The 17,030-nt window shown below is 45.2% G+C and overlaps 2 protein-coding genes and 2 long non-coding RNA genes across 4 annotated transcripts; 3 read left to right on the forward strand and 1 right to left on the reverse strand.

The window, feature by feature from the left end:
- Positions 1–421: 421 nt before the first annotated feature.
- LOC146986701 (uncharacterized) lies at positions 422–2,224 on the reverse strand. Its single transcript, XM_085777858.1, has 5 exons — positions 2,221–2,224; positions 2,113–2,123; positions 1,518–2,023; positions 1,282–1,431; positions 422–521 (listed from the first exon to the last, which is right to left on the reverse strand). The coding sequence occupies exons 1-5, from the start codon at positions 2,222–2,224 to the stop codon at positions 422–424; spliced, it is 771 nt and encodes a 256-aa protein (XP_085633984.1).
- Positions 2,225–5,956: 3,732 nt separating this feature from the next.
- LOC146986702 (uncharacterized) lies at positions 5,957–13,825 on the forward strand. Its single transcript, XM_085777859.1, has 5 exons — positions 5,957–6,165; positions 6,653–7,082; positions 12,594–12,870; positions 13,250–13,397; positions 13,481–13,825. Exons 1-5 carry the CDS (start codon positions 6,019–6,021, stop codon positions 13,823–13,825), a joined length of 1,347 nt encoding a protein of 448 aa, XP_085633985.1. The 5' UTR covers positions 5,957–6,018.
- Positions 7,161–7,883, forward strand: LOC146986703 (uncharacterized). Its single transcript, XR_015035805.1, has 3 exons — positions 7,161–7,394; positions 7,489–7,649; positions 7,806–7,883. It is a non-coding gene; the product is annotated as an uncharacterized LOC146986703 (long non-coding RNA).
- Positions 7,965–12,496, forward strand: LOC146986704 (uncharacterized). The gene is made up of 3 exons (XR_015035806.1): positions 7,965–8,018; positions 8,120–8,382; positions 12,244–12,496. It is a non-coding gene; the product is annotated as an uncharacterized LOC146986704 (long non-coding RNA).
- Positions 13,826–17,030: the final 3,205 nt, after the last annotated feature.

The following is a 17,030-nucleotide window of genomic DNA, read 5'->3' on the forward strand; positions in this document are numbered from 1 at the left end:
AAATTGTGCCCAAAGTGTCAATATTTAGTGTGACCACCATTATTAACTAGCGCTGCTTTTCACCCTCCAGGACATGGACTTCATTGGAGCTGCACAGGTTGCTGCTGGAGTCCTCTCTCCAACAATCGCTCAATTAATTTGAGTGATTGAACCCACTTTTGTTAGCTACTGTACTGGGGAACTGTATTCAAACACACAATACAGTATATACACTATATACACAAGTTTACAATCTTATTTTTGTGCTCTCTGTTCCTTTAGCCACTCCTCCAGAGATTTCCCTTGCGAGGCCTGTGGACAAAAGGTGGCGCTGCCATGACGGCTATGGCCAAAGTCTTTAGTTTTTGGCTGTCCACAGATGCTACACGTATTGTACGCCACCCCTCTGACATACCTCCTTTTCGGCACTTCACCCTCCTCCTCAAGGGCCCGCCGTCGTCTGTTCCTCTCCGTGAAGCGAGAGACAGGAGCAGTAGATGCAGGACCAGGTGGAGCCGGGCACCATGCACTGGCACCAGGAGCTGCCAGCACCAGTGACAGCGTGTTGTCGGGGTTACGGATGAGGTTCCCTAAATGAGCTGACACGGGCTGTGCAGTGCCTGGTGCAGTGGGGGTGGGTGCAAGGGGGCGCTCCCTGGCGGCAGCAGCGGGCCGTCTGCCTGGCCGCAGGAGGGGAGCCTGTCCCTCCAGATTCGGAGGAAGGTGTAGTGTATTTTCTACCTCCTAATTTGTAAGTAATTTACCCTGAGAGTTACTTTTGTGTTTAGTATATAATCCACTTTAAATTCTTTACTCTTATCTTTAGTATTGTCTTTTATCTCCAGGTGTGTCCTTTACCTGCCTGAAGGTAAATGACTGGTATAATATGAAACAAGGCTTTGTTTAGACTAAACACTGATGTTTACGTTAGGTCACCTTTGCTGGACACCCGTATTTGGTCTGCTTCGTCCATGTTTAAGTTAGCCTAAGGATAATTGCCTGGTCAGGATGGTAAATACCAGAGGGTAATCTGGACAGGTTAGGTATTGTTTTAGTTTGTGACCATCCTGATCACCTACATTCTTCTGTTTAGAGAGGTGGAGTTTTAGAGTATATAAGGTCTGGACTTTTGGCCAAGACCCAGAGGTCTCGTAATTGGCTATAGAGGCTTCTCGAAGATTCGGCTTTTTGACACTGTATCTTTTTTGTAATAAACCATTTTTTACCATCTACAAAGACGACGTGTCAGAGTGGTCATCTTTTCATCAGCATCAACATCAAAATATACCACAAAGGACAAACTGGTGCAGCGGGCCAGATGTTGGAGGAAGGAGCTCCAGCTTCTCCTTCGGGGTCGGAAGCTGGTCAGGTGCCACGGGAATTGGAGGATGAATTGGAGCCATTCCCTGGGAGAGGACACTCATCTCCTGTGTCTTCTGCCTCCGTTGAAACCTGAGAGAAGATCATTTATGTTAGACCAGTATGTGAAGGCTTTCCAGGGGTCACATGAGTGCTGCCAAATAACGTGCCTGACCTACCATTGAATGAGTGTCCTCTGATTTAGCTCAAAGAGCTGGAGCGTGGTCTCTGCCATGAGCCTTGGAGCATTGAGCACCAGTTGCCGGATGTGGTGGTAGCTGCCAAGGATCGTTGACCATCTGGGGGTGGAGACACCAGACTTCTTGGTTGGCGACTTATGCAAACTGCACAGCTTGGTGCATATGGCCTCAACCAAGCGACTGGTGCTGGGCCACTGTGCTGGACCCCCAGGATGTCCAGTCAAGCAGCGCTTCACACTCTCCACACCCGGTGTGACTCCAGACCGCTTCGGCGCCTTAAAGCGGCCACTTGTCAGGCGCACCTGATGTCGAGGCTGGTAGTTGACGTGCTGCTTGTCAACGTCAGGGAGAGCTGTCCACAGCCGCACGATCTCGGTCACCTGGAGGTCAGTGTAGTAGGAAGCCTCACGGAGATCCACCAGGTAAACGGCGAGATCCTGGACCTTGTCCCACCCAGCGATCCCATCCGGTCCAATCACTGCTCCCTAATAAATTAATTGATTAATAGTAATATACTGTATGTGAAATAAAATGTAATTGAGATTGGATTGAAATAGTTATTAAAGTGTCTTACCTGAGCCTCGTCTACATCAGCAGGTGATGCAGGGGTCTGAGGAAGAGAGGGCGGAGGTGAAATGAATTAAACTAGTGTTAATTTTATTTTTTCTATGCCGTCCCCGACCCATATCGCTAATTCAGCAATATTGATATTAGCCTACACAATGCTTATGCGGTTATTGGCAACATCGTTCTGTGTTGTGTTAGCTAACTTAACGTCATCTTATTTTACGACCACTGTGTTGTTGTTGTTGTTGTTGTTGTTGTTTGTTTGTTTGTTTGTTTGTTTGTTTGTTTGTTCTTTAAGGGGATAGTTCACCCAAGATTCAAATGTCACTCATTATCTACTCACCCTCATGTGGACTAAGAGCTGTGAGAATTTTCAGAGAACTTTTTCGTCTAAAAAGACACACCAAAAAACATCCAAATACAGTAACTCCATAGTGCTCGTCTGTAATGTAATATTGTATTGAAGCCCCGACATGAGAAATTGTTCTGCCGGTGCACTGACACAGGCAGAGCAGTGAACTGAGACACTGGGAGCTTCTGCTACAGACAAGCTTAAAATATAGACTTATTAATTATTTTCTGAACAATTTCTCATGTCGGGACATTACAGACGAGCAGCATGGAGGTATCTGGATGTTTTTTGGTGTGTCTTTTTGGACGAAGAAAAGTGGTATCCTTTCACAACCATTATATGGACAAATAGCCTACTGCTGCGCGGACCCCTCCCCTCCCCTCCCCCAACTCAGAGAAGGCACTGAGGACTCTGAAAATTCTCCCAGCTCTTAGTCGACATGAGTAGAGTACATAATGAGTGACATTTGAATCTTGGGTGAACTATCCCTTTAAATATCGTAATATCTGAGATTTTTCAGAGACAAAACATGAGTTGGCCATCAAAATGTTTTATTTGGTGACCTTAAGTGAAATTTGTTTGTTTTTTTTGCTTTGAATTTGGGTAGGTGAGGTCTTATTTGGATCAGAAAATAAAATGACGTCACACACTAGATGACATCACATGCTGACCATTAATGACTATTGTTTCACACCAGTCGCTAGTGCTTTTATAGCATTTCGTTCAATAGGCTTTATGCACAGCTCTACTACTTAAAAAAATTAAGCCAGTGTGTCTGACCATTGCTGTCTGACCATTGCTGGCAGGTCAGACACACCTGGATTAATCAGTCGGTCCAATAAAGGAGCTGGCTTAATTTTTTTAAGTTGTAGAGCTGTGCATAAAGCCCATCTATGTTGCCTACAGCAGCTATTGCCTAATGATTGTCTTTCGTCCAATTCAATAGAGATGCCAAAGATTGGAAAGCCAGATTCATACTGGGCCGCTGTCATGGTCCAGTATGCCCAGGGGAAACACAAAGGGCCTGTCCCAATATGCACACTCGATCACACTTACACACTTGGGCACTTGCCGTGCGCGTTCATGGGCCTAGTGTCAGTGCGCAAGTGTGTCCCATTTCTCCAACGACCGAAAGTGCAGCGCGCTTGATTTGCACTTTACCCACACTTATGGTAAGACCGCATCCGAGCGGTCTTTGGCCAAGTATAAATCCCACAATGCACCACGGTGAAGTCCGCCGTCACCCAGAGCCACAAGTCACGTTTAGGAAATGCGATTGAATTAATCTCAATAAAATGAAATTAACTTTCTATCTAATAATTATGACCTTTTAATGTCATATTTTATATTCATCATGCTCTGTTCATGTTTTTATATTTTCGTTTTTCTTGTTTGTCTTATTTACTTACGGAGTTGGGCTTACACATTTATGATTTGAATCTTGCGCATAGAGACACTTTAGGAGTAGATGAGACTGATCCAGCAGCACCGTTTATTAAAACTGTTGCTGTGTGTGTGTGTGTAGTAGTTGTGCTAGTGTGCTGTGCGCAACGGCACAGGCTGCACTTGTCAAGTGTGTCCCGATTGCTTTTAAATATCCCCCCACACGCTTGGCCACTTAATCCATGCTTGCACACCATATGCAAATATACGTTCCGCCGGCAAAACGTCACCAAAGTGTGTGCGTAACCAAGCACACTGAGCCAAGTGTGGAGAAATGGGACAGCCCCACATTTTCAACTGGCCAGAGACCCGGGTGCAGACGTTGGAGGGCAGTGATAGAGAGGATCAAAAATTGTCCCCTGACCCCCATATTTGGCCTACCTGTCCGAAAAACTGACATTTTTGGGAAACAGATCCCTTGCAGCTGTGGTTACCATGAGGTAAGTGATGTCACTGAATCCTTAAACCTATGATGTGACACTAAAAAAAAAAAAAAGATACTAATATGCTGACAAAGGCTTCTTCCTAGGCTGTTCCTCATGGATTGTTCTTCATATGTGCTTGATTTTTCCAGTGACTTGCAGAGTATTGTTTTATTTAGAGAATACTAAAAATGTTAAGTAAATCCAAAATGTTATTTTCCACAGTCAGGACAGCAGGCGCAGACAGCTGCAGGTCCACTGGCAGTTCAGGTCAACAACAGTAGTCCAGCAGACACACCAAAGGCCAGTGCACGTACTTCAGTGACATGCTCCATTTGTGCCCAGGAAGTGTCGTCTGACCAGTTCACAAAGCACCTGTCAGACTACCATGTCAAGGAGCAGTGTGAGCACTGTGGTGCACAGGCCTGGGGTGCTGTTGGTTTATCAGAGCACCTTGAGAGCTGTCATGCGTCTCTCACAGACCTCCCAAACATTGCTCCTCCTACCCCTTCAGTCCCTCCCTCCACTCCCCCAGCTCAGGAGATGACACCGAGTCTAAACATCCAAGATCAGCTCCATCCTGCTCCAGCCTGCCTCCCAGCCCAGGAGATGACACCAGATATCCATCCCGAAGATGCTCCTGCCCCTACCACAGTACCTGGAATAGCACCAGAGACACCAAGCAACACATCACTTCTTCCTGCCCCTGCTTCTGCCCCTCCTCCAGCAGCACCAGGGCCCCCACTCCCTCTGCACTCTCGAGAAGTTGGCCGGGCTAGGTTTTTACCCAAGCCGTTCCTCAGGATCATCAAGCCAGGTGACCAGGAGTGGATTGCCCACATCCTCTATGAGGCGAGTGGGCAGCTGAAACAGGATGTTGGGCAGAATTGGCACCACCCGCCAAGCCCAATCAGATCTACTGCACCTCCTGACCCCCATGACTACTTTCGGCAGCGGATGTTCCTGTGGGCTCCAATGCGCATGTGGGGCATCCCTCTGAAATGCACCCAGTGCAACCGAAAGATGCACCACTCCGGCATTTACACCAAGGTCAGAGAGGTCATCGATGTGGACACTAAATACTATTTAATAGGGGGAGATTACCCAAGGTGCAGCCAGTGCAAATTACTGACCTGTCCTTGGAGTAGTGACATTTTGAAGCAGCTCGACCCCTCAACACGCCACAAATTCCCTGCTGTGTTAACAACACATTTTGCACTGGACAGAAAATGTGTAACACTTCTGCGTCCCAGAACAGCAGGGAATAGCTCCAGTTACCTGCAGCAGGCCTTTCAAGAGGCACACAGTGAGGACTGGGCTAGGAGATCATGTGACTATTTCACAGATTGTGAAATTCACATGAGATCCTGCCCCAAGCAGTCCCAGGCCGTTTATCCACCACCACCACCCTTCTGTCCCCTGCCCTTGGCCCAGTGGTTTGAGACAGTTCATACAAACGATGTTGTGGGTCACCTTGATGAGCTCAAAGGTGTCATCACTTCAACGTTTGATAGAATTCTCAAACTTGATTCCACTAAGAAGGTAAATGTACACCTATATAATTTTGATCTTTTTGGGGTGGCTAAGAATAAATGACCTTATAATGTATGTACTTTTGATATAATATAGGTCACCAAAAAACTGGCTGGGGGGATAGCGGACACTGCAACATGGATGACCAACATTGGGAACGAGTATGGTCAAGTCCTCAACTCTGTCCTCACAACCGGAGAGGGGTCTGGGCTTGATGAGCTGTGCCAAGGTATCGTCAAATGGTACATGGATGCTGGTGAGCCACAGCCAGACGCCATCTATGTGGATAGAGACTGTTGCAGTGACAGAGGTGGGTTACATGTAATTTGTGTTTGGATGTGTTGCCTGGAGATGACATTTTTTCTCGATTGTTTACACACATTTTCTGAAAGCGTGCCTCATACTCTACTCTACACACAAATCCAAAATCACACACACAATGGGCAAAACAACTCAATTCTCCTGCAAAATGAAACTTAACATTCAAAACAATGTTATTTCTTTATATTATTTTGCTTTCAAATGACACACACAAACCATCATATGAATAATATTTGTGTGTAAACAATTGAGAAAAACTGTAAGACAGTTGATGGCAGGCTGATAGAAAACCAACAAATTCTATTTTGTGAATTTATATAGGAGTGAGCCCAGTCCTCCACTGGTTTCGGCCATGGACATCCACTGTGCGGTTAGATGTGTTCCACTTCATGAGGCGATTCACCAAAGGTCTCACCACGGAACACCATCCACTGTATGGCACATTCTGCTCAAAATTGTCGAGCTGCATTTTTGAGTGGGACAAGCAGGACGTCTGTCATCTGAAGGAGGCCAAGCAGGCAGAGCTGAAGAAGAAAAATCAGGGCCATGAACCGACAGATGCCCAGGTGTTGGTGAGCATCAGTTCTCGTGAGCTAGCCAAGCACTGCCGCAGGAGAACCCGAGGGGTAGAGGAGACCCGTGCCCTCATCAAAAGTCTTCTTGACTCAATGTGGCAGCTCGTGGACAGCACTGGGCTGCACCTCATCAATCACGAGAGCATGTCTCGAGTGTGGGAGGTACAGCAAAAACACCTCGCCTGCATCCAGGATCCACCAGGACTGCAGCTATATACCAACATTGGGTCAGGGCTGGAGAAAGGAGACAAGACACTGGATGTCCTAAGATGCGGCAGAGGGTCCTCCTCCCTTGAGAGCTTTCATAAGCACCAGTGTGCTTTCATTCCAGGCAAGTTAAAACTTCACATACCTATTGTATGTTTTGTTATAATATAATAATAATATTGCAATCTATTGTAATCTGTGATCCTGTCTTTTGTCTCAACAGGGTGGAGATGCAATGCATTACACACTCAGATGTACATGCTTGAGGGTGTGTCAAGGTGGAACCTTAACCGGTCAGCACAAGCGCTTTGTATGACTGAGACATCCAGGACAAAAATATATGACATACGCTTGATGTCCAATGTGAATGCGCTCAGCAACAGAGTCTTGGGAAGACCACTTCTTCCGGAGTTTATTCCCCCTGGGAAACCTACTGGTAAGAAAAGAGACTGCTGTTGATGATAAAACCCTAAGTTGTGACATGGCAAGTTTAAAAAATATGTTTTTCACCCGGTGAATACTTATTGCAGATGAGCGTATTGCTGTTGAGTATCTTCTGGCACAGTCCAACAGAGGAGATCTTCTGAGCCAGCAGACAGATCTTGACATCCAGCCAGAGGTTTTGGATGAAGGCCAGGATGATGAATGTCCAGATGTGACACTACCGCAAGCTCATGATATTTCATTGGAGGTAATACTCAATGTCAACAGTTTGATCATCCATTAAAAAAAAAGAACACTAATAGTAACTACACTAACAGTTCCTTTTTAATGTAAAATTGACACAACTTTTACAAGATAATTGTGTGGGGTTTTTTTATTATTATTTTTTTTATAATCACCTCAGGAATCTACATTTGGAAGTGGTGGTCCCAGGCCCGGCTCAGATCCCAATGCTTCGTTTGAGGAGAGTGATGCCTCTGCCAGACCTGCCCACTCACCATTTGAGGAGAGTGATGCCTCTGTCAGACCTGCCCACTCACCATTTGAGGAGAGTGATGCCTCTGCCAGACCTGCCCACTCACCATTTGAGGAGAGTCGGCCTGTCACTCCAGCTCTGGTAAAGTGGATAGTATATTACCATTAGAAATGTGGGCTTCTTTATATTTGCTCTTGTATCAGATGTTTAGAATTGGTTTTTTTGTTAATTTCTTGTGACAGGACACTAGGTGTGATTCCAGAGGGATTCCGGGATGGGAGGCAGTTGATGCCCTGGCAGGGTACCTGGTTGGGCTCAACAGAACCATAACCGCACTCTCCAATGCTGAAGTGGCGGAAGTCCTGAGGTTGTATTCCTGTCTGAATGCTTTTGACCGAACTCCCACCAGATACACCCTCAAAAGTAAAAAAACAACTTTGCCAGGACCTTGGAGAGCTTCACGGAAGCGTAGTGGCTCTGCTCCAGGCCAGCAAGCAGCCGAAAGGTATCTACATCTCGTATAGTTGTGTTAAGGATTTTCATTCAGACTCCACTTCAGTTCCACCATGCTTTATTTTCCATGACCGACCACTGTTGCATACAAGCGTCAACTCTTTCCCGGAAACAAGCTAAACACATCACATCCGGGATAGGATAACAAACGTCCTTCAAAATAAAAGTACTGTGCATAACACAATGAGTAAAGGCGTTTTCCTTTTATATTGCTTAACACCCCCACTCGTCTTTAACTCAATGGCTTTCTTGTGAACATAACATTTCATGTACATTTATGTACCAAACATGTCTTTTACAAACCTTTTCAGTTTCAGTTTAGTAGCTGGATTTGTCATTATATCAGCAAGCATTTGATCAGTAGGACAATACTCCAGAAGTACCTTACCACTATTTACAACTTCCCTGATGAAGTGGTACTTGATGTCTATGTGCTTGCATCTTTGCCTGTTTACAGGGTTCTTGGCAAGTGCCATAGTACCTTGATTGTCTTCGTACACTTTTGTTTGTGTATACTGGTACTTGTCCATTCCTTTAAGTAGCTGTTTCAAATATATACATTCCTGTATAGCTGATGCTAAGGCAATATATTCTGCTTCGCATGTAGAAAGCGCAACCGTTGGTTGTTTTCTTGATTTCCATGAAATAAGAGAGCTTCCTTGTTTTTGACTGTAGCCTTTTGCTACGTATCTTGCTTTGTACTTTTCTGATCCATCAGTGTCACTCTTGAGTGCGTACACCCACTTGCCCCCCACTGCACGTTTGCCTGGTGGAAGATGGGTGAGGCTGAATGTTTCATTCTCCTCCAGTGACTGCATCTCCTCATTCATAGCACTGATCCACTGCCTTGAGTTGGTTGAAGCAATGGCATCCTTGTAAGTCTGAGGAATGTCACACACTGCTCTGTAACAGAAGTCAATACATGTTTGCAATTTGTCTACCTTTTCCTCCGTTTCAAAGTCCTGTAGGTAAGTTGGCTTCTTTCTTTCCCTCTTTGGGTTCCGCCTTGTTCTCTCAGCGTCGTCTCCTTGCTGAGGCACTTCAGTCTGTTTTGGAGCAGTCTCAGAAACATCATTATCATGAGTTGATGCATTTTCTTCGTTTTCATCAACCATTTCTCCATCATCATGACTTTTTGGCAGTACACCGCCATCACAATACTCAATGTTTGCTTCTGGTGTTTGTGTCTCTTTTTCATTTGCTGTTTTGGTTGTGAATTTCACTAACCTGTGTTTTTGGACTTTTTCTGTGTCTGAATAGTACACCAGATAAGCTGGGCTGTTTTTATCGTATCCTATAAAAACACCTTGCTGGCACCTGGAATCTAATTTCCCTTTCTCTTGTTTGTAGGCAAAACAGGTAGAACCGAACTTCTGCATTTTGGAAACATCCGGTTTCACACCTGTGAACATCTCATATGGAGTTTTTCTTGTGCGTCTGCTGTAGCACCTGTTTCTCACATAAGCAGCTGTCTGTACAGCATAGTTCCATAGTTTATCTGGTAATTCACTCTCTATCAGTAAACACCTGCCCATTTCATAGAGAGTTCGCCAACCTCTCTCTGCTGTTCCATTTTGGTGTGGCGAATATGGTGCAGATTTTTCATGCCTTATCCTATTCTTGGTCAACAGTTCTTGGAAATCTTTAGTTGTAAACTCAGTGCCGTTGTCTGAACGGACGCACTTGACTTCCCCATAAGGTGCTATGTCTGCCAAGAATCTTTCTGTGGCATGAACTGCATCACTTTTGGCTTTAAGAAAGTACACAAACATGGTACCTGAGTAGTCATCTGTAAAAGATTGTGCATATCTGTGTCCCTCTATGCTTGGGGTTCGCATTGGACCGGCTAGATCAGTGTGGACTAGCTGCAAGGGTTTTGTAGCTTTTCTGTCTGGCTCTCTATTTCTACTCTGTGTGAATTTTCCTTTTGTACACACTTCACATGTCTGTGTTGGTCTGACCACACTCCCTTTTATCACCATGCCTTTAACAACACCTTGTAACTTTTGCACATCTTCATAATTGCAATGGCCCATAATTTCATGCCAGGTTTGTATGTCGTGGGACACTTTACATTTATCAACACTCTGTTCAACAGTTGATAAATAATACAAATTACCACTTTCATGAATGTCAAACCTGCTGCCATCTTTTGTGATCATGTGACTGTTTTCTTTCTTGAAGGTGACTGTTGCTCCTCCATTTGCTGCTCTCGCCACTGAGAAGATGTCTTGCGGGTACGACGGCATGTAGAGTGCTTGCCGAAGCTGTGCTCTGTGTTGTCGTCCGGTGCTGTCCAGGAGATGAATCACAGCTGTCCCTCTGCGTTGAGCGATTCCGTTGCACTTGGTCCCATCTGCCAGCTCGACTGCGTGGGTCTCTGGCTGAAACGTCTCATCGAAGCTCACAAACTTGCTCACGTCGTTCACAATGTGGGAGGTTGCTCCTCCATCCACCATGATGCCTTTCTTCTTTATGTTGTCTGCTGGTCTCTCAGTCTTTGTATGTTTCGCCATGAAGAGATGGTCGTCATCATCTTCTTGCTCTTTCTCTGCAACTTTTCTGGCGCCATCTTGTTCCCCCTTTTTCTTGCATGTGTGTTGCTTCTACAGTAACTGCACCACACTTTTCGTGTACATTGTCTTGCTTTGTGCCCTTTTATTCCACACCTGTAGCAAGTCACACTTACATCTTCATGTCTTTTGTTATCAAAGTGTTTATTCATATTTTGTTTGTTGTGCTTTATGTGTGTTTTCATCACATTGTCCGTTGATTCAGCTGTTTTCATCTTTTCAGCTTCTTCATAGATTCTCAGCCTCCTTTTAAAGTCCGTGAATGTAACCTGGTCTTCATTTTGTGTTACATGGACAGTTAGGGGCTTGAACATGTCCGGTAGCCCGCCAAAAACCATGGCTACGATTAGTCCATCACTCATGGTTTCGCCTGCATTTCTCAAAGCAGTGATAATATTTTCCGCTCTTATAATATAGTCTGTTACACTTTCGTTGTCTGCCATCCGTAGCTTGGTCAACGATGTGTATAAACTTATTATTCTTGGCTTGCTTTTACCAGAATAATGTTCTCTCAAAATCTTCAGTGCCTCCCTGCCATTATCGGCAGCATCATGCCTGATTAACGATAGGCTTTTATCATCTATCAGTCTTATCAGTTCAACATAGCAGTCAGCATTTTTCCGTCTGTCTTGAGCTAACTGCTCTTCATTAGCATTCGTGGGCTCGTGCAAAATAGTCTCTTTTAGGTTTAAACTGTGTGACCAAGGAGTCTCGTCTCCCAAAGGTCATACTTATCTTCTGTTCCGTCAAAGAAGAGTTGCGGCGATAGCATCCCTGCCGCTCCTCTGCTCGCCATCTCTGCACGGTGGCAGTATTTTCTTCTGCTAGCCTGTTAGCCTTTAGCACTTAGCTCTGGCGGTCGCGTAATGCGTCGCGACACTCCTCATAACTTTGTCCGGCACTTATCTTCAAGTTGGCTCTCATTCTTTGCCATTTCTCGACGTCAGTAGTCGCTAGCGGTGTCCGAAGCTGTCTGGGCCCATAACCTGTTAAGGATTTTCATTCAGACTCCACTTCAGTTCCACCATGCTTTATTTTCCATGACCGACCACTGTTGCATACAAGCGTCAACTCTTTCCCGGAAACAAGCTAAACACATCACATCCGGGATAGGATAACAAATGTCCTTCAAAATAAAAGTACTGTGCATAACACAATGAGTAAAGGCGTTTTCCTTTTATATTGCTTAACAAGTTGCAATTGTTTAACATATGTATTGGTGTATATTTATGTGAACAGACAAATGATGAGCACTATGTGATCTGGTTATCTATTTACAGATTGTTCATGGTACATGGCCAGGCTGCTCACAGACCAGACCACAACAGACTATCAGAGTGTCTCGCTCTCAAGCTGTACAAAGAGTACAGAGAAGCCAGAAATAGGCATAAAGACAGCAAAGGGCGGACATTTGCAATCCCCCAGTCTATTGTCATGACTTACTGCCATATCAAACAGCTAGTTGAGGACAGCCGCGACATAATAGAGAAGAGTGACCTGGTACTAGTTACCATTAATAACACCACAGTGTCCTCCTGGTGAGTTCATCCCTTTGATTGAATTGGATACTTGAACAAAACTCTAAACAATTCACACACTGAAAAATGTACTTGTGTGTTTTGTCTCACAGGCTGCATGATCGCCAAAAGAGAACGGAACGGGATTCTCTACTTCAGGGCGTACAGCTTCCACAGCAGATTACTGTGGCTCCTGAATCCCTCCTGGAGGCCCGTGACCTACCATCACAGCCAGTTCATTATGGGCACACTCTTTTGGAGTTCCAGGAGCCAGAGAACCGTGAGGGTGAAGCAAAGATCCGACAGCGTCGCAGTGCCAGAACACCAGCACCAGAGTTTCCTGTTGCCCCTGACAACAGCTGTATGGACTGGTCCTCTACCCACCACCTAGCCCCAGCACACAACCAGAGCTGGTCTTTTCCTCAGGCACCACTGCAACACTCCCAGGGCTGGTCTTCTACCTACCAGCTACCCCCAACACACTCCCAAGGTTGGTCCTCTAGCCGCCATGTACCAGTGTTAATTTTGTCATCTATTTTTCAATTTAGGTTTAGTCTAGTCTTGTGTCAAATGCCCTTATTAGTTTCAGTACAAATTTAATCAACCATATTACTTTTTTGTTTAGTCATATTAGTCAAAGAAAAGTCTTGGCATTTTAATCTCCTTTTAGTCAAAGAAATAAAGAATATATTTTGTCTAGTCACAAAATTAACACTGCCATGTACCATCACCACCCCCAGCTCACCCTCAAGGCTGGTTCACTCACCAGCCACCCCTGGCACACTCCCACGGTTGGCCCTCGACCCACCAACAACCCTCTGCATCCGCCCAGGGCTGGTCTGCCACCGCACAACCACCCTCTGCATCCACCCAGGGCTGGTCTGCCACCGCACAACGACCCTCTGCATCCACCCAGGGCTGGTCTGCCACCGCACAACCACCCTCTGCATCCACCCAGGGCTGGTCTGCCACCGCACAACCACCCTCTGCATCCGCCCAGGGCTGGTCTGCCACCGCCACCGCCACCTCTACCTCCTACTGTTCAAACCAACAACCCCTGGGTCCAACAATTCAGAGTTGGCTCCCTCACCAAACACACCCAGGGGGACTACATCATCTCAATCGCTACCGCGAATGGAGGTTGCACAAGGCAGCCCTTGAGAATCAGGAGCGAGAGAGAAAAGGTGAGCCCCCAAAGAAGCGACAGGCTAAAGAGAGCTACCACTATGACTGTAAGCTGTGTGGTCAACCCAAAAGCAAACAAACCGGCCACTCTCAGGTACATGGCAAATGGTATTGCCCTGCATCTGGAACCAGCCTTGAAGAGTGGAGAAACTCTTTGTAGTTTTATATTTTTTTGTAAGTTTATATTTGTATAAGCTGTTCTTAATATATAGTTTTTTTTTTTGTAAGTTTATATTTGTGTAAGCTATTTAAGTATATATTTGTGTATTCTGTTCTTTAATTTGTACATATGTTTTTTTTAATGTGTCATTTTAAGTATATTTGTGTATTCTGTTTTTAATGTATACAGTTATTTAATTATATATTTGTGAAGGCTGTTTTTTAATGTAGTGTAAAGTTATTAAAGTATTTACTTTTTCAATTTCTTAAAACTGTTCTCATCTTGTTTTTTTCGTGAGGGGAAATAAAACAACTAACAAAACACAAACAAACACAACTTTATGGGTGAATGACTCCAGCTGCGTATCCTGGCAGAATGTGTCACTACTCAGTACTCACACAACATTTATCTTAATTTAAAACAAGTCCCAAGTGCAAAATGCAGACTACAGAATACTACTAATATTCGTACACCAGGGGGCACTGTAACATCCCCCTCCCGCTTTTTCCCCTTTTCTTTCGATTGGTCAATAGCGTTGCTATGGAAATCGTAGTAGATTGGAAGACGCCTTGGGGAAGTGAACTTTCAAAGACCTCTCGTAAAGTTTTTAAGAGTTTAAAGTAAGTACAAATGAATGAAAGTAGTGTTTATTTTATTTTTTATGCCGTAATTCATGTACAGGAACGTAGTTTAATGTACAGGAACGTAGTTTAACCCCACTCTAAGGGGGTTGTCGTCCCTCCGCTTCGCGTCGGGCTGAACAACGCCCCTTAGCCGTGGTATAATGAGCATATACCACTGACTGGACTGATATATAGCTTTTATAAAACGGTTACCAATAATGACAATATGAAAGAGGGATACGCAATCAATTTCATGTAGTTTTATTCAACCAGAAATACATATTATCCAATAAAATAGCCCCACTGTGAAAAAAATAGTCCCACCTCTCCAGACGTTAGCTCCAAGTTGCTCTGCATCTCGTCTTTTCCTCCGCTTTTTTTCAGGTGAAAGTCACTCTACCATTGTTAACCCTCCCCGGAGGTGAAAGTTAACCTTAAACATGTGAATTCAACTACTTTAGTCCGTTTTTTAACATCGTAAAACCATCAGCTGTATTTGCTACGGACTGCAACAGACCGTTGTCATGGATACATGACAACAACTTCCATTCATAGATTCATACCAGTCATAGGTGCCTGACGTGACGCTGTGATAAGGCTTTAGAATAGTAGCCGTGGTATATGCTCATTATACCACGGTTAACAACCAATCAGATCGCCGGATTTCACCTTTCCGTTTTATAACAACCCATATCGTTAATTCAGCAATATTGCTATAACGTATGCATATGTGGTAAATTGGCATCATTCAACCCCGTCCGGACACTCAAAACTATAGGTTATGTGCTGTATTATCTTATTTTACGGCCATGTGTGTTGTTTGTTGTTGTTTTAGCGTAATTAAATGTTAAACTCAACGAAGTTAAACTCATATTAGAACGTCTCTGGTTAAACTAAAAAAAAATAATTCTGTTCGTGTTGTATCTAATTTTACGGCTACTGTGTTGTTGTTGTTGTTGTTGTTGATGATGATGAGTTTTTATTTTAACGTAATTCAACCGTGATAAAGATTTTTTTAATGACCATTATTTAACACTGGCAGCTAAAAAGAGAAATCTCCAGGCTTTGTTTGAAATTATATCATCTGACATTTGCAGAAATGCCAAAGACAGGTAAACCTGATGCATACTGGGATGGGATCATGCACCAGTACGCCCAGGGGAAGTTCAAATTTACAACGGGCAAAAAGCCTGGGGGTGGTAAATGGAAGGCTGTATTACAGAGCATCAGCTCCTGCCCTCTGACTCCCCTCTACGGTCACCAAGTCCAGGAAAATTACATATTCGGCAAAAAAATCCTCTGCAAATGTGGATATCATAGGGTAAGCAGTGATTATATTGAATATAGATTTTTAAAATCATAAACTGTTGCATATTAGGTTTTCCAGTAGGCAATTATAAATATCTAAACAGAAGTATGCCTTATTTATCCCATTAGCTGTGCTTGGATTGTTTCACAGTTTAAAACTTATTTTCAGTCCCCTCCAGCTCCTGCCACACAGCATCCAGCTCCCTACACACAGCGTCCAGCTCCCTCTACACAGTGTCCAGCTCCCTCTCCCTCTACACAGTGTCCAGCTCCCTCTCCCTCTACACAGTGTCCAGCTCCTGCCACACAGTGTCCAGCTCCCTCTCCCTCTACACAGTGTCCAGCTCCCTCTCCCTCTACACAGTGTCCAGCTCCCTCTCCCTCTACACAGTGTCCAGCTCCCTCTACACAGTGTCCAGCTCCTGCCACACAGTGTCCAGCTCCCTCTCCCTCTACACAGTGTCCAGCTCCCTCTCCCTCTACACAGTGTCCAGCTCCCTCTCCCTCCACACAGCGTCCAGCTCCTGCCACACAGTGTCCAGCTCCCTCTACCTCTACACAGTGTCCAGCTCCCTCTCCCTCTACACAGTGTCCAGCTCCTGCCACACAGCGTCCAGCTCCCTCTCCCTCTACACAGCGTCCAGCTCCTGCCACACAGTGTCCAGCTCCCTCTCCCTCTACACAGTGTCCAGCTCCCTCTCCCTCTACACAGTGTCCAGCTCCCTCTCCCTTTACACAGTGTCCAGCTCCCTCTACACAGTGTCCAGCTCCTGCCACACAGTGTCCAGCTCCCTCTACACAGTGTCCAGCTCCTGCCACACAGTCTGCAGCGAGGACCCAGACAGCCCAGAGCAGCTCAAGCATAAAATGTGCTCTTTGTAGCAGGACTGTTAATGCTGAAGAGTTCTGTGAACACTTGGCTGACTTGCATGCAGAGGAATGTTGTGAGCAGTGTGGCAAAAAAGTCATAGGTGCAGTTGGACTGCTCAAGCATATTGAAGAACACCATCTTTCAGACAACAGAACAAGACCACAACAACCTCCTCCATCCCCACCACAGCAACCTCTTCCTCCTCCTCCTCCTCCTCCTCCACCACCACCAACACAACAACAACAACCTCCTCCATCCCCACCACAGCAACCTCTTCCTCCTCCTCCTCCTCCACCACCACCAACACAACAACAACAACCTCCTCCATCCCCACCACAGCAACCTCTTCCTCCTCCACCAACACAACAACAACAACCTCCTCCAGCAATTCCACCTGCCACAT

The sequence above is a fragment of the Trachurus japonicus genome, chromosome 5 (assembly GCF_045865225.1).
Source record: "Trachurus japonicus isolate A0001 chromosome 5, Traja_1.0".
NCBI lineage: Eukaryota > Metazoa > Chordata > Actinopteri > Carangiformes > Carangidae > Trachurus > Trachurus japonicus.